Source organism: Chiloscyllium punctatum, chromosome 43 (assembly GCF_047496795.1).
Source record: "Chiloscyllium punctatum isolate Juve2018m chromosome 43, sChiPun1.3, whole genome shotgun sequence".
In the NCBI taxonomy this organism is placed as follows: Eukaryota; Metazoa; Chordata; class Chondrichthyes; order Orectolobiformes; family Hemiscylliidae; genus Chiloscyllium; species Chiloscyllium punctatum.
In genome coordinates, this window is record NC_092781.1 from 56,428,953 (window position 1) to 56,452,946 (window position 23,994).

At 42.4% G+C, this 23,994-nt stretch overlaps 1 protein-coding gene across 1 annotated transcript; it reads left to right on the forward strand.

Moving 5' to 3' along the window:
* Positions 1–1,273: 1,273 nt before the first annotated feature.
* LOC140466558 (cathepsin J-like) lies at positions 1,274–23,994 on the forward strand. The gene is made up of 7 exons (XM_072562032.1): positions 1,274–1,413; positions 2,233–2,355; positions 5,766–5,945; positions 10,636–10,854; positions 18,647–18,812; positions 21,034–21,136; positions 23,599–23,994. The coding sequence occupies exons 1-7, from the start codon at positions 1,282–1,284 to the stop codon at positions 23,696–23,698; spliced, it is 1,023 nt and encodes a 340-aa protein (XP_072418133.1). The 5' UTR covers positions 1,274–1,281; the 3' UTR covers positions 23,699–23,994.

A 23,994-nucleotide genomic window follows, 5' to 3' on the forward strand; every position in this document is an offset into this window, starting at 1 on the left:
TTCAACCGCAAGGCTGTATTTTTCAATTTGATTCATCCAATCAACGTGAAATTTATTATTGTAATGACTAATTCGGTACCTTTCTTAGAAAGTCCCACTGTTCCTTGGTGTGTGTGCTCTCCATCTACACTCTTAAAAAACACATGAATGAGACCCAACAGAGACTTATTTTCCTTTCTCATCACCACACATAAACATCCACAAAACCATTTCTCACTATTTCACTGATATCCGATGTTTTAAACTTGAAACAGTACAGCAAATAAACTGGCCTTTCGGACCACCATGCATGCGCCTACCATGATGATTTTCTAATTTAACCTCACCTGATTTCACATGTTATGTGACCCTCCATATCCTGCCTGTTCATGTGTCTGTCAGAATGTCTCTTAACTTCGACATTGCATCTACTTCTAGCACATCAACTGACAGCATTTTCCAGGCATGTACCAGACTCTGTGTAAAAAAAAACAAACGCTTGCCTCTCTTTTCACTATCCCCTTTTCACATTGAAGATTATCAAACTAGCTGGCAAAATACCCTCCGCTTTGTTCGTTGACTTCATAAACATGAAGGATTCTTGAATACTCAATTGAATGTTCCCTGCCGTGATCATTTTGGAAACACATCTCTGAAACAAATTTCATGTCATATCCATTTCTTTGTGACTTTTTACATCAACATTTTAAAAATGCTGCACACATTCAATCTGGGAACTATTAATTCTATCTTTTTACTGAGGACATACGAGCTTTTTCGTTTTGATTTGTTTTACCTGTATCTTTCATTTTGATTGAATTTGTTTCAATTTCTTCCTTCGCTTTCAACTCGCGGTTTACATGTAGTCTTCGGATGCTTTTTGCATTGTCTAAAGTGACAGAAGATATTGATACATTTACATCTTTTCCTGTTGCTAATTCCACAGTCACACCTTCTAAGAACTTATTGCAATATAATTATCAAGACATGAATTGTGGACCGTGAGTCAAATAACGTTCATCACACGGAGGCAGTTTATGGAAAAGTACAATTTCACCATACTGTGTTCTTTCCAATAATTAGTTTTAAATTTGGAACGTCATTAATTTGATCAATCTAGTGCTGGAAGATTCCAGTCCACAGACGATGTCTCGTGAAGGTGAATTACATTAAACTTTCAGCATTGGATGAAATGTTGGTTTTTTATTGTTTGTATTTTTTGTACAATGTTTCTTCTCAGAATAAGGAAACGGCTAACTTGATAGTTGCCCAATTCCTGTCTTGCCTATTAGGTTGTGCATCATGAACGTCTGGCTGTTTCTGTGCAGTGTGGAGGTATCTATTCTGGCTGCAGTCTCAACAGACACATTTGATTCAAAATTGGACGAAGACTGGAAAAACTGGAAATCACAACGTGGGAACCAGTACACCAAGGTAAAAGGAGAGTCTGTACTGTTCAGCTCACTCAGAATAAGAATGGACTGCACACAATTGACAGAGATTGAGAATATGTAGTTGCAGTCAATGAGAGGCATCTGCTGAGTGAAGTGACATTGAGAAAATATTGATCTTGAAATTCAATGGTATTCTCCAAGTTTCTATCTTCATTAATGAACTGACCAAACACAAAGTGAATCAGCAGCGACTTGGTTTATCTTAATTTACTAGGATCCCGCTGCAGTCCTGTTGGATTTACGACAAAAAACACAAATCTGACTCTAGAAGATTAAGATCCATTCTTGGTGTTGAAGAGACATTTGTAAGTGGGCATCTTGGAGACTGAGGGATGGGGGAGCCGTCTGATCATCCCAAGCGGCCCATTCAATGAAGCATCTCTTTGTCGAAACCCACTTTACTATGCTGGCAGCTTAACGCAGTTCTCTCACACAACAGGTTAAGAAGATACATACATGGACAGTAATTGCCCATGTAGTGGCCTCAGTTGTTTTGCAAAAAATGCCATGCTTGCCACTGGCCTAATCTTGCTTCAGGCATGGACCCTTGTTCAGCTATTTAATTTTAATTCACTTTCAGCATGAATCTCTCAGACTGGCAGCTCGACAGGTTTTGCGATGGGTGCGTTATGTTGAGTTGGGTTTGGGTAACCTGAGTAATCATTTTCACATCTGGGTGGGACGGTGAATCCTCACAGGAAAATGTTATTTCAGATTTCTCAAACTGTTTTTTAATGCGTCTATATTATTTTATGAATGAAAGAAGCTGGAGTCTACTTATATTAATCTGTTTATTCAGGATGAGGAGAGCTACAGGAGAATGATATGGGAGGACAATATGAGATACATCGAACAACACAACCTCGAGCACTCATTGGGGAAACGCACATCTAAATTGGGAATGAACAAGTTTGGAGATCTGGTGTGTACAGGATATATCGTCTACGATCTATTTGATGCCGGTCATTGTGAAATTGTGAAGCTGGTCCAAGGTTATATTCAGCTACAGGAGCAGCACTTGGTCATTTGGTCCCCCAAGCTGACTCACACATTCAGTACACTCAATGTCTGATCTCACTTCACTCCAATTTGTTGATTCCTTTCTTCTCATTCCAGGCTTCCATTACCCGTAACTCTTCTGGAAATCAAAATAATCTCTCTCAAGTTTGAAGCAATTCAATGACTCAAGTCTCCATTTCTCTCTTGGAAGAGAACTCTAATGATTGGCAATCCCTTGAATTTGACAATTTCTGCTCACTTGCATGATCAAATTTTGTACAACTAATTTGCATTATACAGAACTGGCTGGCTTGAGCACACCCTATCACGGCATGGATACACCTTTGTGTTGTTGAGCCTTCATCGATTCTGTCTATTATGACGTCTGGACGCCGGAGTTGCATTCTGTACTGTGGAGGCTGTTCCCTTCGGCTATAATATTCTTCTTGAGTCTGCTGGATCTCTGCCTCTGTCCTACCTATCGCTGGCTAAACTTTATACACAGCGGATAAACTAACCCGCTTTCCAAACATATTAAAGAATAATCCTGCTCTCTGTATTATTGCTCCTCAGGACAGTTGGTCATTTCCCCTATTCTCGGCACTTCAAAAAAATGTGACTAATGACATCAGCATTACACCAGCATCCCATGAATCGAAAAGAAATGATTTGTATTGAATTGGCTTGAATTGAATTGAATTTGATTGAATTGAGCTGAATTGAACTTAATTGAATTGAATTGAATCGAATTGAATTTAATGTCATGTGTACCGAGGCACAGTGAAAAGCTTTGACTTGCGAACAACACAGGCAGATCACAGAGTTAAGTCACATAGATTAGGAAATAGTAGCGTCAATGTCTATGCCAGGACATTGTTCTGTACTCACCTTTCCCATCAAGAAAAGCATCCTCTCACCATTCGCCCTGTCAATCGCCTTCTTATCTTATTTGTTTCAGTAAGTTCAGCACTCAATGTTCTCATTCCTCATGAGAAGTGGACCCAGTCTGTCAAACTGTTTCTTTGTGATAACTCTCTTCTTCGTAGGAATAGTTTTGATTAACCTGCTTCAACTTTCCTTCCTAATATTCCTCTGCAACAAGTGAAATCAATGCTAATCACAGTGCCCTCTGTGCTGTCTGACTGACTTTGTCCAATCGCAACAAGACTTCCCCACTTTGATGCTGTCTTTGCTCTGCATTAAAGGCAAATATTTCTTTTGCCTCTTTAATAACTTGCTGGACCTATGTGCACACAAATGTTAATAAGTGAACAAACAGGCAACACTTTTTTAACCACAGGAAAACCAATAGATTGTGCTCACTTGCAATTTTAAAAGACATTTCATGCAGGGCCACATCAGCTGTTGCGAAACAAAATAAAAGATTATGGTGAAATGCGTAACATATTGGCATTGGTTGAGGATTTATTCGCTAAACAGAAAACAGAGAATGGGATTATGGAAAGTGAAGACAGAAATAATCCTATTTTTCTTCTGGGATGGAGGGGAACAACTGCACCAAAGATTGTCCTGTGAGTAATGGCTAATCAGGTTGGGACTTAACTGAATGGGGTTTGGAAGAATGACAGGTGATCCCTTTGAAATTTACATGTTCTTACTGGGTTTGACAGGGTGAATGCACAGATGATGTTGACGCGAATGAGAGAGGCTAGGACTTGACATCATCGAATTGCAATAAATGGTCAGCGTTTTGAAATCGAGATGAACAGGAATTCCTTCTCTCTGAGGCCTGAATGTCTTTGCAGGAAGATAGTTCAGTGAAGAAAGCGTTTGTTATTCTCCCCTATATTTGTCATGTTATTGAATAGAGCTGTTGGGAGGTCATGTTGCTGTTGTGGAGGACATTAGTTCGGCCACTGTTAATATATTGCGTGCAAGTCTGGTTTCATTCCACTCGCAAAGATGTTGTGAAACTTGAAAGGGGTCAGAAAAGATTTACAAGTATTTTGGCAGGACTGCAGGATTTGAGCGATAGGGAGAGGCTGAATGTAATGATGGAGCAAGGTGGAGGGGCCAATAGTCTACTCATGTTGCTATTTGTTATGTTCTTATGGGGGAGGAAACAATTGCGCAAACTGAGTAAGACAGCTGAAATGCCTGTCAACGGCATTGAGAGGAGTCCTTCGGTAAGGAAAAACGAAGATGTGACAAACACCCCAGTGGGTGGTGACACCGATGAACATGCTGTACAGGTGGAGAACCTGGGAAATGGAATGGAATCTTTGCAGATCGCAGGGTGTGAGGAGACGTAGTTCAACGTAACTGTGGGAGACAGGAGATGGTCTAGCCCTGAAATGGAAACACTAAACTCAAGAAAGGAAAGGAAGATTTTCAGAGATTCCAGGTGAAGTTGGGGGAAGGGTGGAAATTCGGAGTAAAATTGATTACTATTTCTAATTCTGGGTGAGAGTAGGAAGCAACAATCAATGGATCAGAGACAGAACTTTGACAGGGGTCAGAGGAGGACTTGAACAAGGCATGCTCCATATAGCCTGCAAAAAGGCAGGCGCAACTCTGACTTTTGCATGTACCGAGGGCCCCGCTTATTACTCAGAGGATGGGACATGTTCATTCCCCTTTCAAACCGACATGTATCCCTTCCTACCCATCAAAAAGAGACACCAGATGACTCGCTACCAGTTTGCAAGCTGAGTTGGGTATGGAGATATCAAAAGTTCCTGATGATACGATATTTGATGATAGATAGCACCAAATTTGGTCCTTTTCTAACCATTCCAATCCAGTATCTTCTTGAAAAAGAGCAATTTCATTTTCGTACCTAAACCTAATAGTCCATGGGCAATTAGGCCAACTCAAGACCAACGTGTTATCCGGAATTCAGATCAGGCCAGTGATGGAATGTGAAATCCTCCTGATTGGGAAGGTTCATCTCAAACACCAATAAACCCCACCAATCTGAGGTGAGTTAACCTATCCTTCCATGATGAAATTGACCTGTCAGGTTTTAATGATCAGAGACCATTATCGAACTGATTCTTGCAAAATGAAACACATGTATAAAGCAATTGCCAGTTTGGTAATTGAACGATCGAGCAGAGATATTTGAGCTGCTCGAGCCTTCTCACACAGCGTTTTATTGGATTGGGACGAAATGGGTGGCCACTTATTTGCCTGCTGCTCATTTTTTCAGTCCAAGATTAAACACGAGTAATGAATGCCCTCATTGCTTTCCCCGCACTTCATGCTAAAGTCAGCGAATATGTAGAATGTAGCTCTCTTACGTTATTGACACTTCTCCTACATAATCACCACTAAAAGTCAATCATTTCACCAATGTGTTTGAATTTTCAGACCAATGAAGAGTTCAATAAGCTCATGAATGGACATCGCCGAATTGAAGCTGTTAACATGACTGAAATTGAAGCTGATGAAACAGATGAAAGTAGTGCATCTAAAGAAAGTCACTTTGAACTAAGAACTGCAACTGTTGACTGGCGAAGAGAAGGTTTAGTTACTCCAGTGAAAAACCAGGTAAACAAATCAGAAAAAGCTCTCAAGATTATTAAGTGCAGACATTAATTTCTCAACAGAATTGGACGTTTTGATCAGCTTGTCGGAATTGTTAGGAAAGGCTCCGTTTCAGTAGATAATTTTTAACACAAATTGCTTCTCCTGTTTTCTTGTTGCATTTGTTTCCTGGTATTCAAGGGAGCATGGTATATGGATCAATGATAATGTTCGTGCTTTTACTCATAATATCTAGAGAAATCATACTGCAAAAACAAATTCAATGGTTAGATTTAATTGTAAAATTGAAGTCTACCAGTACAATTCCGATGTAATAAATATAAGTTCAGATGTAAATTGGCACAACTCAATAATGGTAATGTTGCGAGCTGCAGTGCCAAGCTTCCTTGTGATACCATGTCCAGTCTTATTCAAAGAATATTCGATCATATGCTCGACACCCCAAATTTTAAAACCACATTCACTTCTGTTGGGCCTTGTACCTCTCTCAATCATTCTCTCCAACTGGACAAGGCTGATCGAGAGGAGGGCAGAGCCTGCTGGTAATTATATGAAATATTGTGTACAAATGGGAGTTGTAAACGATCGGACTATACTGTAATTCACTAAGTGTCAGTTGCATTGAATGTTTGGGTGAGAGAACACCATGAGGCTCAGTGAGATTTCTCACTATCGTTATCAAAAGCATCTCGGTAGCCACGTCAATGCAACTATAACATCCCACATATCCACTCTGTGTCTAATCTTCCCACACATTCTTCCCGGAACTATTCAATAGATTCATGATTAGTGCCCGATATCCTGGGAGCTGACCCATCATGAAAAAGCTGCTGTGAACCCACATGAGCACGAGCATGGTAACATTGCCCTGCTCAGATAGGAATGTTTTCGAACAGGCCAGAGAATGGTACAGAAAAACAACCAACATTGCCATCAGAATGCTTTGTGTCAGAAGCGCTGTGGCCACCCACCTTCCCCCTCCGTCTATATCCCAGCCCCAGCACCCCCTCCTACCCAGATTCATGATGTCACTGACGTCTTCCTCATCTTCAAAACCAACATCGCATTGGCATTGCCACTTCACGACCTCGGAATACCTCCCGTCATGTACCAACACCAACGGCCATGCAAAACTTAAATCTCTCACTCAATCCTTCCTGCTCTGTCATTCCAGGAGATGAGAGAACACTGGAGGACAGAAAGCTCTTGGATTGGTGGAGAGATGTCTGACACCAGATTCCTCAGCCTGTGAGGAGTGACTCCTGTTTCTCACCAGAAAACATGATACACCCACATTCCACTGAGTGAGTAAATACCACTCATCACTGCTTTGTTAGCATTCTGTCACACTCATTAATTCTCAGTGTGTCTTTGCATTGACCCCAGAAACTTCTGTCTCTCGTTTTCTTTCGGTTCCATCAGCATCTACTCTAGCTCCACAGGGAAAGAAGACACCTCCTCATTCTCTGAGCATGAAAGTATTACGACCTCAGAGGAAATATCAGTAAGGCTGCGTCCCGCACACACCACTAGCTCCCTGGGAATGTGAGCTATTGAGGGTATGGGAGCACTTTCTGGTAAGCACCTCACTGTGTCATTTCCTACAGCACTCAGAGGGCTGCCAGCGACCCGGGACGGGCAAAAGAGACCGTGGTGTCGACAAAAATCTACATGTATCATGGAGCAGCAGATGCAGCAGACAGGGATGTACACTTGAAAGATGACAGATACGCTGCGGGGACCCAGATACCCCAATCAATGAATCATCTAAAGTCCAAGGACAGTATGCCAGTTGCCATGGAGAAGCAGGCCCAGCACCCTCAGCGTCTGCTGGCCATGGGCATAAATCTGTACCCCATCGCCAACTGCTCCACAGGCCTGTAGTCGAGTTGCCACTTTCTAATCACAAGTAAAAGGGACAGTGCCCTGCTGGAGGAGGAGGCACACACAGGTCACTCCGAAGACCCAGACTCCAGATATCATAAAAGTGGCTGAGCCTCCACCTCCAAACTGCTGCCCAGTTCTGCTCAGCATTGTTAGTGCTCCCTCACGCCCGACAGACAAAATTGCTGCGAGACTGACTGAACAAACCATTGCAGGGCTAACAGGCTGCAACAATGTGTCCGATCCTTCCTGCCCAACCCAGAAACTGGTATTCATTAAATCTGAGACAATGAAGGAATATGAAGTTTAGTGGCAAGCGTGACAAACCTCGTACGTTATTTGATCCTTTTCGATATGTGGTATCAGCTTGACCTTCCACTTGGCTGTTTTTCTCTCGGTGGAGAGAAGCCTTAATAAAACTGCACCACCATGATGCCCAATGACATGGTCACATCGGACCAACGTGTGTACTGTGAGCTTGGTGTCGCATGTGGAAGGAAGAGGAGCAAGCTTTGCAGAGGTAAGGCTGTGCTGCTAACACCATCACACTTCATCCAACAACTTTATGGAATCCCTTCCCATCCAAGATTCATTTTAATCATCATTGCATATAGTGTTATCACCCAACCTCGCTCATAACTGCAATCTCCCAGACCTCTCAACGCACAGCCCTCAGAGGTGAAGAATTGCAAACTCTTCTCCCAGTGACAACAGTTCCCAATCCCCGAACTAGTCACTTTGTAGCCAAAGGACTGTTGAAACCAAGTCTCTGGATTGCAGACGCAAGGACAACTCCCCGCCCCGGCACCAGACTATGGTCGATCCCTGGACTGGGGACGAGCAAATGCCAGATGCTAAAGTTCATGGGCAAGGCCCATACAACTGGAGCCTGTGCATTTTGCCCTGAGATGCTATTTGGTCTGATCGAACACCATGGTCGTTGGTAACCAATCGGAAACAGCGTACATCCTGTCCCTCTCTGAGAGCCAATGCCATGTTCCCTTGATAGCCAATACATTTTGCGAATTTGTCAAGAGAGGAAATTGAATAATGAGACATGTTTTGGTATTAAGAAGACTTTTCATATTCAAATAATCCTCTTACATGTCAATGCTTCAAGTTGTTGGTCACTGCTGTAGAAATCAGATCAGTCCTCCTGGGAATAACGCTAAGGACGCTGCTTGGCCCAAACACTGTCCCCGCCAGGCAACACAGCTCCAGTGAGGAAAATTCTCCGACATCTTCAAACTCTCTCTTCTACAAGCTGAAGTCCCAACCTGCTTCAAGAAGACCACCATCATCTTCGTAAGTGAGGAAACAAAACTCATGCATTGTTCCTTAATGAATACAGACCAGTGACCTGAGCACAATAATCATGAAGTGCTTCGAAAAGCTGGTGAGGGCCCACATCAACTCCATTCTCCCAGCCTCCCACTGACAATTAAAATATGCCTATTGAAGTAACAGGAACACGGTGGGTGAAATATCTCTCGCCCTGCAAGCCTTGAACATTGGGAATAGGACACTTTCGTCAGACTTCTACTCATTGACTGTGCCTCTGCCTTCAACACTCTTATCACACTTTTGCCACATTGAACTCAAAGCCCTGTGACATTGTTCATGATTCTATCGTCTGCAACTGTATCCGCAGCTGTCTGACCCACAGATACCAATCATTGAAGATCGGCAACTGTACCTTCTCCCGAATAACCTTCACCACTTGCGTCCCCCAATAATGAATGCTCATCCAGTTACTGTACTACCTTTATACACACGAATTCTGAACGAACACCATCTATACATTCACTGACGACAGCACTGCAACAGGAGGGAAATTTGTTAACGATGAATGAAAAGTCACAATGGAGATAGAGGGATCATTGACGTGGTGAAATGGGAATAGCTTCTCTCTCTCTTAATTCCGGAAAAATTAAAGAACACATAATTAACTTCAGAATGAAAGGAGAACAACACGCTCCATCTACATCAATGGGAATGAGGTTGAGAGAATGGAAATGTCAAATTTCCTAGACTGAACATAATGGACAAACTTTCCAGAAAATACCATGTGTTTGTGCCGTTGGAAAATATACAACAACGCCTCTTCTTTCTCAGAGAGCTCAGGAATATTGGCATGTGAACAAGGACCATCACTAACTTCGACAGTTGCACCTCTGAGTGGAAGGCCAGGTCTAGCAACTGCGAAGCTCAGGATCATAACAAACTCATGAAGGTTGTATGCGAGTCCCAGACGATCATTGAATCGAATACTCTATCTATGAACTCTACTTACACATTTCGCTGCCATGAAACGGCAGGCAACATAATCAAGGACCTACCTCACCCCGGTAATGTACTACTTACATGTATTCCGTCAGGTAGAAGATACTAAAGCTGGAACACATCCACCAGCAGGTGCAGGAACAGCTTTTCCCCAGCTGTTTTTAGTCGGCTTTGAAACTCTCTAGCTCAAATCCTACTGATCTTGCTGACATTGAATTTGCCTTGTGCCCACTCTCTGCGATGTACCATTTGTCCAACTCTTTTTTGATCTCTTCATCCTCGCATACTATCATGTGCCTCTATTGGTCATAAACAAATGGTTTCACTGTTGTTCGGGACACGTGACAATACATAAATCAAATCACATCTGAACCCAGGCACATGTAATTCTGAGAAACCTGAACAAACCTTTAGATGAAGTTCTAAAAGTTCGTGTGAGACGGTGTTCCAAATGTATGTTGATGCAAACTGGCTATCATTTGTCGATCAATATGAGTTAATGTGGTTATATTTCTGTCAACACTAGGGTCAATGTCATTCTTCCTGGGCTTTCAGTGCAACTGGTGCCATAGAAGGACAGTGGGCAAAAAGGCATGGAAACCTGGTTTCTCTCAGTGAACAAAATCTGATTGATTGTAGTATACCAATTGATGGATGCTCTACTGGATTCGCATGGCACGGCTTTCTTCAAGTGATTGAATTTCAAGGCATCAACTCTGAGGAAACTTACCCTTACACAGGAAAGGTAAATCCACAAGACTTCTAGTAAGATTGTGGTGGAGTCGGGATTCATTCTCATTTCGTTTTATTTCATTTCTTCTGTCCTGTCTGTGTTCGCTTGTAATTCTTATTGGAGTTTATTTTAATTACCTCTTGGTGAAGAGCAACGAAACCTGTGAGTGTGTCGAGCAGCATGGACTCACAACGGAAATAGACGAGAGAGTTTGGGTTGCTTATGGCTCCTGTCCTGACGCCAATTCATGGCTGCTCAGGCGGTGATGAGTCTAGGTACCTGGCAGTGTCCGTATTGAGTACAGTTTCGTGCAGGCAGCAGATGAGCTCTGCTTTCGTTCATGGCAATGTCTGCGTCTATCAGAGATTCACAAAATTAGCTGTGCAGGTGAGTCTGGGATTTTGGCAGCATCTGCACCCTGCACAGACTCATTGAGGTAGCGTGCAAGTGGGTTAGTTTTCTGTCAGTGCCTGTATCCAGCAGGGGTTGACGGAGCCAGAGCGGAGGTGAGATTTGTTTCCTGTCAGTATCTGTATCCAGCTCAGATTCATGGAGGCAGAAAAGGTGAGTTTGGTTTCCTGTCATTACTGCATCCATCATAGATTAGTGCAGATTGGTTTTGTTTCTGTCAGTGTCGCTATCCAGCACAGTTTCATGGAGGGACGGGAAAGGTGTTTTCGGGTTCCTGTCATGATCTGTATCCAGCACAGATTCATGGAGATGGGGGGAAGGTGAGTTCGGGTACCTGTCAGTGCAGGTCTCCATGACAGATTCATGGAGGCAGCAATGGAGCTTAGGCCCAGTACAAGATCCGGCAGCAACTGCAGTGACTGCATTAGACAGCGATATCGAAAGCAGCCTCGTGGTAACAACAGAATCGTGTTTGGACCAATGTCATGCCTAGCAGCATCAGTGCCAACTACTTTGCTGAGGTCCTTCAAGGCCTCCTTTTGACCAAGGCATCAGCGGAGTCAAGATGCTGCCAAAGATTTGGCGACTTTCATTCCGACGGTGATAGAGAAGGGGACACATGCCTGACCAGCATGTCCATGATTGAGCACTTAGCAAGGACTATGAAGTTGGACGTTCTCTTTATATCTCCATATGTTTCTCTTTTATATTGTATGTTGTGATTTTAAATGTGTTTTGAGATGGTGCTGCAGCGTGGCAACACTAGACAACACATTTCACTGTATGTGCAAAGAACATGCATGTGACAGTAAAAAACTCAAATGAAATTTCTTCGGTGTTTTTCAGAAGCACGGACTTTTTCCAACATCCATGGTGTTAGACCCTGAAACGCAATGCTTTTCAAATGGGAGCTGCCATCCTGGATCTGTGTCAATCCTTCCCTAAGAGTCTGCCCTCAGGTTTCTGAAAGTGTCACTGTGTAAGCACCATTAAGGAGGCTGAGAGAATAAAATCTTTCAGCACTCCCAGTCATCTCAACCTTATCTTGGAAAGCTCTCCTACATCTTGACACAACACCTCGTACCCTCAGACAATATGTCTGAGGAGTTAAGAATACTTCACTTTTTGTGAATTAATGCTCACCATTCCCACAGTTCAAAGATGTGGAGGTTAGGGGGATTGTCTATGTTACCTAACCAGAGTGCGAAGGGAATTATAGGTTAGGTGTTTAAGCCATGGGAGACGCAGGGTTACAGGGATAAGGTAGGGCCGAATGGGCATTTTCTACACTCTGGGAATTCTATCATACTGTGATTTAGCATCTGGATGTGACGTTCGGCTGAATCAACGGAACATTCAGCATATTCTGTCCTTCAGACTGGGACGTGCGCCATCCACTATAACAGTTAACATCCTAACACAGCGATGGACAGATCTGAAGAGTCAGGAATGTCTGTCTGCTTCTCCCATATGCCCCAACGGGCTGGTCAGTCACTCTCATATAATCTGGAATTTTACATGAAAAGGAATGTAAATATGTTGATTTGTTAAGAGAGGCGTTTACTCTTTAGGAATATCATTTACCATGCGACTTGCTGGGTTGACATTCGGCATATTGTGGTGTAATTAAGAAACTTGGCTTGAATCGATACTCAGGAGACGTTTTTGCTTAAGTTGCTTTACAGTTGATGTTGTTCCTCCAGAAGCCGTTGTTGTCTGTCTACACGTCACAATTGCCCCGAGTCTTGGATTTGATTGGGATCAGCCTCTTGCGTGCAAATCCCAGCTCTTTGTCTCAGTGTTACACAGTTTCACCTTGTTCTTCAGTTAATTCTTCAAGTCCTTACCCCAGCTCTTCCACACTCTCATGTCTGGACTCATTGTAGATGACTTGCGCGTTATTATCCAGGACAGCAATTGCTTTTGTTTTAGGTTTGTGTCAACACTGTTTAATTGTTCCCGTGGTAATCTGAGACCACAAGCAACTCAAAATTTAAGTTCATTGTCTGCCCATGCTCCCTGCTTTCCAAACTCCAGCGTTTCATTGGCCAAAGAAACAACTGAATGAAAGAAACACTCTCGTCATATGACAGGCGTACATGATCTGGTGACCGGGCATCACCCTACACTAATCCTATTCTCTGGCTATGTTTTATGGAAGTGATGGCCTCTCACTCACTGGCTGGCGAGTGAACATTAACAGAGTCTCCTCTTTTCATGAAGCTCCAGTGTAGGAATTGTCACTCAGGCACTGAGCTGGACAAGAGAATGGCTTTGCACAAATGACAGCGCTAAGGAGTGGTCATTACCAGCCAAAGGCCAGTGGCGCTGCTCATCAGGAAGGCAGTAACATTCAGTACAACAACCTGAGGGCTGGTATTGATCTTGGGTAACAGACCAACAGTAAGTGACTGAGTGAGAGGAGTGGAGGTGACGATAACAACACAGCTTTGAGGAGGGGTGTGTTTGGCTGGGGTGGCGTGTGGTGCAGTGAGGTCTGATAACAGCAGGGGTACCCTTTGTCAACTGGTACTTGATATTATCCCAACCCCTAAATCTACAATCAATGCTGAACACATTTGCATGTCGTTGTCGTCTCATGTTGATCACCTCACTCACCACTGAATGAATTATATTGGCATTGGGATCAGAACTGCTCAGTATGATAAATTGCCAATTTGGCAACCTCAGTTTGGACTCCAGCACGAATACTCGGCTTGTGATTCATTACAACTTTAGTCCCTAATTTACACTCCATAGTTGGGGAAACGACCTGATATCAAGCGTTGAAGTGAGAATGACACCCCTTTCCATTCAGGCGTGACGTGACATCAAGGAGCCCAAGAAAATCTGGAGTGAATGGAAATTGGAAGAAAAAAATCTTTTGGTTGTAATTATATCGAACACACTGGAAGGTGTTTGCAGTTATTTGATGGCTTTCTGTTCGGGACATGTCGATCGGAGTTCCTCAGTGTAGCCTTCTTGGTACAGCCACCTTCAGCTGCTTCGTCAGTGGCCTTCTATCCAAAAGGTAAGCAGGGGGATTATCTACACGATTGTCAGAAACATTTGAATCTATCACATTTTGAAGAAATCTGTGTCCAATGCGGCAAGGTGTGGACAATATCTCCACTTGCGAAGATAAATAACAAATGACATTCTCACCAGACAAGTACCAGGCAATGACATAATCCAACAAGTGAGGTAATTTAATCATCACTGAGTCTCACATTATCAACATCTTTGAAGCCTTTCCATCAACTAAAGAAAAGGCAAGGATATGGTGGAATACTTCATCATCCCTGGATGACTACAGCTCCGACAACAAAGAAAGAAACAGTTATTTTATTGGTTGTCTACTATAGACATTGGACAGATTGGACAGTAAATCTTGGAAATGTGAAGATATAACAGAATTGCTGATAAGGGTGATTTGAAATTCCCCAATATTAATTGGAACATCCGTGGTGAAGATTATCTGGATGGAGATGATTTTGTTGGTCTTTCCAGGAAGTATTCCTGATACAATAAATAGATAGGCCGACTGGGAGAGGCCATATTGGATTTGGTGCCAGACAATTCGCCAGGCCAGGTGTTAGATATCTCGATGGGAAAGCATTTCGGTGACAGAAAGCATAAATGCCACAAATGTGCAGTCGCCGTGGGTAGGAATAGAAACGGACTGTATGAGAGGGAAGCCGAAAATGTGTTGCTGGAAAAGCGCAGCAGGTCAGGCAGCATCCAAGGAGCAGGAGAGTCGATGTTTCGTGCATGAGCCCGTCTTCAGGAAGAAGGGCTCATGCCTGAAACGTCGATTCACCTGCTCCCTGGATGCTACCTGACCTGCTGTGCTTTTCCAGCAACATATTTTCTGCTCTGATCTCCAGTATCTGCAGTACTCACTTTCTCCTTTATGAGAGGGAATTTAATCTGGGGACGGGATGTTTTACGACTCTTCGACAGGTCCTGTGGAGTGTAAATTAGGAATAATTGTTCTACGGAAATGCACCACAGAAATGTGGAGCATTTTTTTACTGTGTTGAATAACTTTGTCCCAATGAGACCGGTGCGGAATTGTAAAGGAAATCAGCCCTGGATGACAAGAGCAGAAGAACGGGATCTGGCGAAAATGTTTTCGATTACAGCGTCGAAAGGAAAGAACTCAAAAATGGACGAAGGAAAACTGGTTGGGGGCATGAGAAAGCCTTGGCGAGAAGGATTTGAAAATATCCAAATGTTTTGCACACTTACATTAGGAATAAGAGAATGATCTGCGAGAGTCTAAGCTGGATCCAAGCCAATGGAGGGAACTTAAGCATCGAGCGTGGCGAGGTAGAGAAGGATCAAAATGAGTTTTATTTTGCTGTTGTAGTCGTGAGAGAGAGGGAGCTTGATGATAGCGAGAATACTGGGGAAGAGCTTACTCGGCTGGAACTGATTGATATTTAGAATGTGGATATGGTATAAATTGTGAAAAGCGTGAGTATGATTCAATCTCGAGGGCAGGATTAGATCTATCCACATTTCCTACGAGAAGTGAGAAATGAGATTGCTGCACCTCTGGCAATGATCTTTGAATCCAACCTCTTCACAGAAGTAGTTCGTTATGTTTGGAGGGAGTAATATATTGTAATTCTCTTCAAGGAATTAAATAGAGAAACAAAAATGGAAATTGTTGTCTAGGTAGGTTTACGTCTGTGGTCAGCAAGGTACTGGAAAAAGTTCGCAGATATAGGATTTTGGATTGTTTAGATAATGATTTTTGATTAAGGAAAATCAATGTGGCTTTTTGATGAGCATGTCATGCATCACAATTCGTATGCGTTCTTTGAGGATGTGTTGAGACAGGTTGATGAAGGTCGAGCAGTGGATAGGATGTCAATGGATTTCAGTAAAGTATTTGCTGGGTTCCCCACGGCAGGCTCATTCAGCAAGTTAGGAGGTTATAGGATCTACTGATATTTGGCTGACTATATACGGAATTGGCTTGCCAAGAGAAGACAGGAAATGGTCGTGGATGGGATGTCATTCATTTGAAGGTCGGAGACCAGTGATCTCCTGCAGGGATCTGTTCTTGCGCCTTTGCTCTTTGTTTTTTTTATATAAATGGCTTGGATAAAGAAATGGAAGGTAACCAGAGACGTTTATCCAGGAAAAGGGCTGTCACGAGAGGTCATACAGTTATGGTCACTGGAGAAAGTAAAGGGAAGATACCAGAGGTAGGTTGTTTCCGCAGATGTTTTGATGCGTGGACTCCACTGCCAGCTTTGGAAGTAAAGTTAGAGACATTCACAGCATTTAAGCGACTGCTGGTCAAGCACATGCACGGCAGCAATTGGAGAGGTGTGTATTTAGGTTGATCTTAGATGAAGATAAATATTTGGCGCAACATTGGGGTCCGAAGAGCCTGCACTGTGCTGCACTGTTCAGTGTTCTATGTTTTGACACTGAGTGGGTTTGACACCATCCAGGACATTCACTCCATTTGTCTGGCATCAAATCCACAAATATTAATTCCCTCCAATATCATCACAAAGTGACAGCAGTATATACAATTCACGAGCTACAGCTGTGAAGTTGACTGATGGACTGTCGACAGAATCTTCTAAACCGAAGGCCACTTCCGCCAAGGAGGGCTGGAGATACAATGAACACCACTCCCTGCAACATCCCCTCAAATCAGTCACCATCCGGGCTCAGAAATTTATTGTCATTCCGTCACCGACTTTGGGTCAAAAGACTTGAACTCCCTCTCGAACAGAATAGTAACCAATCAAAAATTCTGGAAATGTTCTGGAAGGCAGCTCATCACAACTTCTCCAAGCCAAGTTTGAATGAACGCTGACACAGTCTGCCACAACTACATTTTAAGCCACCTTGGAATTAAACCTGGGTGAATGTGGCAATCCCTCCTGCTACACACAGACACCCATTCCAATATCACTCCCAGTATCAATCTCACCCCAGAATGGGCATCATGTTCTTCCCTGTGTCCTGAAGCTGAAGTAACTGCAACATTGATGAGAAGTAATTGAAAATTATTGACCAGAATCTTCACTCCATCAGACAGTAGCAACACTCTGAAAAGTCAACACATTTATAATTTTCCAATTTTCGTTAAAACACGGGCATAGTGGCCATACTTTAGACAATCAATATACTCCATCATTTCCAACATGCAGGAATTTATAGAGAGGCCAAGTGTGCAGGTGCATAATTCCTTGGAAGTGGAGCCGAGGATAGATAGGATGGTGAAGGAGGCACTTGGCACAGTTACCTTCATTGTTCAAATCATTGGTACAGGTATTGCGACGTCATATTGCAGCTGTACAGGACATCGACGAGGCCACTTTTGTAAAACTCTACACAAGTTTTGTTGCTCTGTTAAAGGGACGATGTTTTTAACTTTCAAAGGGTGCAGAAAATATTGATGAGGATGTTGCTGGGTTTGGGTTTCAGTTATCGGGAGAGACTGAATAGGCGGGGCTTTTCTCCCAGCGGAGGAACAGAGGCTGAGGGGTGATATTATTGATGTTTATAAAATCATGAAGTGCATGGATCGGGTGAAGAGCCGAATGTTTTAGCCATGGGATCGGCGTTCAAACCTAGAGAGCAGGGCCTTAAGGTGAAAGGGGAAATATTTGAATAGGCACTGAGACTAATACTAATTAGTTGTAATCCAATGACTCTAATGTTGCAAGTATTGACGGTTTGGGAAACATTTATTTGCATGTGAAGATTTGAGTTTACTAAAGGACGATCACAATTTTAAGATGAGTCGACCGAAAACACTGAAGAGGCTTAACTCTTTCTAGTCTAGTTTCGCTATGAGCTAACGAGGGGGTGAGCTTGATTGGGATACTGAATTGTCAAGACAAATAACAATGTTCTTCATGTACTCACATTTCAATTCATTTGCAATACCATTGCTTGGTCTCAGTGTAGAATATTTCGAATACATTGAGCAATAAATATTAAATTTGACACAAGAAAACCCGAAAAATGATCTGATTTGCAATTGTTTCGCGCCGAGGCTCATGTATGTATGGAATGACCTGCCTGAACAAGTGGTGGAGGCTGGGGCAATTATAAAATTTAAAAGGTACCCAGATGGGTATATGGATTGGAAGTGTTCAGGGCCAAATGGTCGCGAATAGGACGACAATACGTCAGGATATATGATTGGCGTGGACGAGTTGGAACAAACGGCTTGTTTTCATGCTAAGTCACTATAAATGTATTTTTTTCAAAAAAAAGTGAACAAATATCACACAGATTTGGGAAAACAAAGTGGCTGCCAAAGTAGGAATGCAGAAAAGTATCAAGAAAAGAAAAAATAGCTTTATCATGAACTTAATGAGCATTCCTTTTCAACATTTTATTTAAATTATAGGATGGAGGCTTCTGCAGATTTCAACGAGATAAAATTGCTGCTAAAATCACTGACTACAAATGGGTTTGGGGAGGCGAGGCAGCATTGGAACAAGCAGTGAGAGAGATAGGACCGATGTCTGTTGTGATTAATGCAAGTCTGAAATCCTTTCAACATTATAAAGGAGGTAAGTCGCAGAGCACTGGATGATGTCTTTGAATCAGATTATCGGCTGTTCAAGGAAAGGTATTAGAAATCATAAATCTACAGACACATTTACTGTCACTATTTTGGTATTAATATTACTGCAAAGTTCACCATGGACCATGACCCTTACCCTTGTTCCTCCCTACACTCCTCTCGTGTTACATGCCGTCCAGTTCTGTCAGATATCATCGAGTTAAAGCTAGACTATGCTACAAGGTGAGCTCATGAATGGTAATGAGAAATGGACCTGCTCCCATTTGGAGTGATGCAAATAGCTCAACCGTTGTGCTGTAGCTAAGAGAACTGACAGTGAGGTGTAACTGTCCTGATGTGCTGCTGAGTGCCTGCACATGTCAGCGTTTTATTGATTGTAAATTGAAGACGCTACACTCACTGTAGCTGGATTAAGAGGAAGGGCGAGACTTTCGACTTGAAATCTCTTGGCCTCCTGCTGAGAGTCTTTCACTCTCTGCTCCACCTCTTCTCTCAGCAGCTGTTTTAATCTGTTCTTGATCTCCTCTCGTGTGGCGACTCGAGATGACTTGCAAAGACGGTGGTATGAACAGGGAGGTGGACGCCTGCACAGCTTCCTTGTGATGATGACACAGTTCGTCTCCATGTGCAGGACTATTCTCTATTGACTCCATCAACATTTCAAATCACAAAGCACTTCTACTGTACAACCCACAATTGGAGACAAACCCGAAAAATACTGAATGCAGAGTGGAGCTCCTTCATTACCACAGGTGTAGGATTTTGTAAGTTAACAGAAAGTGTTAACACACATGGCAGCAAACCGATATTTCACACGGTCAGATACCATGGTCAGTGTCTTCTGCAAATGTCTGGTATATTATTTCTACACCGAAAATAATCTCAGCAAGATATAAAAACAACAGCAATAATTATTTAAAAATGGAAGAATGTAATCAAGGTCGGACCTTCAATTGGAAAACAGATAGTCTGCGATTGGGTGGAACAAGAAAATTTAATAAGAAAAGGGATGGTGGTCCAGTGCCAGCAGGAATGGACAGGGGACAATTAAAGAAAGTAAAGAAATGTATGCAGAAAGTTTCAGGGTCTGAGGGAATGTTATTTTAAAAATAAGAGACCCCGGGGCCCGCGTGCATAATTCCATGATTTTGGAATCACACGTCGACAGGGTAGTGAAAGCAGCATTCGTCAGTGCATTGAGTATATGCTTTGCGATGTCATGTTCCAGCTGCAAAAGACATTGGTAAGGCTAGTTTTAGAATTTTATGTTAAAGTCTAGACTTTATGCTGTAAGAAAGATGTTGTTAAATTTGAAAGGATCCAGAAAATATTTACAAGGACTTAGCAAGGGTTGAAGTATTTGAGGGTTAGAGTGAGGCTGAATTGAGTCAAGCTTAGAGTTTTGCTGGAGAATCATAGCAGGTCAGGCAGCATTTGAGGAGGAGGAAAATCCAGTTTCGGGCAAAAGCCCTTCCTGATGAAGTCGATTTTCCTCCCTCCTCAGATGCTGCCTGACCTGCTGTGCATTTCCAGCATAAGTCTAATCTGGACTCTGATTTCCAGCATCTGCAGTCCTCACTTTCGCCCGAGGCTGAGAAGGCTGCAGCCTTGTTCGCTCGTACTACAGAGACTGAAGGGTGAGCTTATGGAGGTTCATAAACAATAATGGGTATGGGACGAATAAAGAGGAGGAGAGTCCAAAACTAGAGACCGTACGTTTAAAGTGAGAAGGAAAAGGTTTAAAGGTATCTGAGGAGCAATGTTTTCACACAGAGCATGGTACGTGTCTGGAATGAAATACCAGAGGAAGTGGTGGAGAGTGATACAAATACAACATTAGAAAAGACATCTGGATGGGTAGATGAATAGGAATGGTTTACAGGGATATTGGCCAAGTGCTGAAAAATAGGACGAGATTGCTTGAGGATATGTCCTCAGCATGGACTATTTCGATCGACCAGATCGAAGCATTTCTACGCGATAAAGGTCTATGACTCTGAAGGATGTGCCGAGAGGAAGTGAGAATGGCAGAGGCGATGTCATTGGGAAACATTAATTTAAGTCAACAGATGTAATGGTGCAGAGTGAGGACGATCAATTTGAAGACAGTTAGTACAAACAGACATGTCAGTGCTCATTAAACAAAGCTAAATTAAGACGAATTAAATGTTTCACAGATAAACCATTTAATATGTGTCTCCTTACAGGAGTTTACTATGATGAAAATTGCAATGGATATGTAACCGATGAAGTGCTGGTGGTTGGTTTTGGAATTGAGGATGGAATGAAGTATTGGCTGGTTAAAAACAGGTCCGTACTCTTTGAAATAACAAACACCTGATCACAGACGGAGAAGGGACAGTGGCATGGAATGAATTTCCTGTCTCTTTGCTGCAACCTGTATTTCTGTTCAGCGAGCACGTAACTCTGTGTTTATCCAGAAGTGAATGCTTAATGGTTGTGCTGTCTGAGATGATATCTAAAACTATGTCTGAGTCCGGTGTCCCACCATCAAGAAACGCTGCACTTACAAGTATACCTTTCTTGACTGAAGTATTGCTTCATAAAGAGGCAGGCATCAGAGTGTCATTATTCCTGAATCACAATCATTTTTTAAACTTACCAGTACAAAATAAAAACATACTGTTAAAATTAACAGCAATGCACAACAAAAAGCAATTTACTGGGGAATTGGGCGGCAAAGTCAGATCCCAAACCCAACTGTCCAACCTGTTCACAGGGAAACAAGGACAAAGTTCGAATCACTTGTCACTAGAGCACTGATGGGATCAGATTAACAGCCCCAATTCTGGAACATAAAACATAGAGCTTTACAGCCCAGTACATGCCTTTTAACGCTCGATGCTGCGCCGACCTGTGGAATCAATCTGAAGCCCATGTAATGAACACTATTCCATTCTCGTACATATGCCTAGTCAATGACCATTTAAATATTCTGAAATGTGGCAATACCTCTACTGTTGCAGTCAGAGTTCCAAGCCCCTACAACAATCTGAGGAAAGAAACTACCACTGACACCTGTCCAATATCTATCTCTATGGATTTTAAAGCCCTCCTGCAAGCCATTGCCATTCAAGGAAAAAAAAAAGCCTCTCTCTATCCAACCTATCAAATATTTTCATTAACTTATGTGTCTCAATTAATTCACCTCTCAAACTTTTTCCAAACGCAAACAGCCTTAACTCCCTCAGCTTTTCCTTTTTTCTATCTCCCTCCATTACTGGCGATTTCCCAGTAAATCTCATCTGAACCCGTTCCAAAGCATGCACATTCTTCCTGTAATATGGTTACCAAAACTGTGCATATTACCCAGAAAGTGGTTGCAACAGAGTTTAGTACGGCTTGAAGCATGACCTCCTGTTTCTGAAACTGAATCCCCTTAACAATCAAAGCTAACACGCCAAATGCCTTCCCAATAACCCGATCAATCTGGGAGGCAACATTCAAACATCGATGTACCTCGACATCGAGATCTCTGTGCTCATCTACACAAGCACGAATCTGAACATTGGCCCATTACATTGGATTCCTTCCAAACTGAATCACCTCACACTTTACCACGTTAAACTGCATTTGCCACCTTTCGTCATAGCTCTGCAGCTTATCTACTTATCTCTGCAATCCATACATCCTTAGTAACTGTCCACAACTCTAACGAACGTAATTTCATCCGCATATTAATCCACCATCCTTCTGTGCTCTCATTCAGTTCATTTCTATAAAAATCAACGAACAAAAGTGGATCCAAAAACTGATCCTTGCGGTACATTATTAGTAACTGAACTGTAGAATGAATATTTTCCATCAACTATCACCGTCTGTCTCCTTTCAGCGATTTATTCTATGAGGCGTCGCTGGCTGCTGTTATTACAATCACGGCAGCCATATTTGGAAGAAGCAGTCACATCTTCAGGTCCAGACTGGATACAAAATTTTTGATTAAATAAGTCCTGTGGTTCGGGTGAATATACACACACACAGACACACACACAGACACACACACACACACATACACACACACACACACACACACACACACACACACAGACACACACACTGACACCTACACACATTTCTACATGATTTCCCAGAATTCCCAGAAGAAACAGTATGTGGGTAGCTTATAAAAAATACACATTGTTGTTTAATAGGGTAGATAGTATTACAATGTAATGGGTGCTGGAATAGTTTGGTAAAGCTGGAAATGTGATTTGGGCAGGGTAACCGGATATGGAACAAATTTTAAGGCCGAAGTATCCTTGCAGTTTAGGAGACACTGGATAACCTGTGCCCAAATCAACTCATGCTCTGCATAGACTCGATCCAGTGGCAGGCAATCTCCAAACGATGATGGTAAAAAAAAACTGAGAAAATCTCATCTTCCATAAGGCAAGAAGGAAATCTCCAAGAGGCCATATTTCAAGCTCTCACTCGTCCCTATTCACTTTCCCCTTCATATCTACTACAGCTGCAGACCTATTCCTGATATTGATCTCACCTCACGTCATTTTAAATGTTGTAGTGAGTCCATACGTACTGTACAGATCAGCAATTGATGCAAAAGGAAACAATTGTCTCTTTCCAGCCTGATGCAAATTATTCTTTCCAACTCATTGTCTAGCTCAGTAATTCCAGAATTCAGTCCCTATAATAATTCCAATTGTATACCAGAGTTAAAACAGCTGCTTCTCCAAACATGTCCCTTTTATCAGAATTTGATTCTAACACCAATCGAATTTCTTATTTTCCAGCTTGGGAACAGACTGGGGTGATGACGGGTACATCAAAATTGCTAAGGATAGAGGTAATCACTGTGGAATTGCCAGTTTTGTGCGGTACCCTATCGTGTAACGAGCCAACTGATAAGACAGAGCTTCATCAATCCCAGCTGAATGAAAACCCGGACCATTTCTGATAATGCTGACTCATTCAAGGACATTGCTTTAATTGTCTGCTGCAAATTTAAAAAGTGAAATAATAACGATGTTTGCACATTTCTATCGCTTCATATAAAACCAATGGCATTGTCTGATTGATACATATAGCCACTGTAAATGATAGAATAAATAAATTCTCCAGCTTGTAGAAGACAATAATCTGCATGTACTGCTGATGACCAACAATATAATAAAGGCTGCCAGCAATCA

Excerpts from the sequence above, each read along its gene's own strand:
- LOC140466558 (XM_072562032.1), top strand. The coding sequence starts at position 1,282 with ATGAACGTCTGGCTGTTTCTGTGCAGTGTGGAGGTATCTATTCTGGCT. Across the intron at positions 5,946-10,635 it reads TTACTCCAGTGAAAAACCAG|GGTCAATGTCATTCTTCCTG; the intron begins GTAAACAAATCA and ends TGTCAACACTAG. Across the intron at positions 21,137-23,598 it reads TATTGGCTGGTTAAAAACAG|CTTGGGAACAGACTGGGGTG; the intron begins GTCCGTACTCTT and ends CTTATTTTCCAG.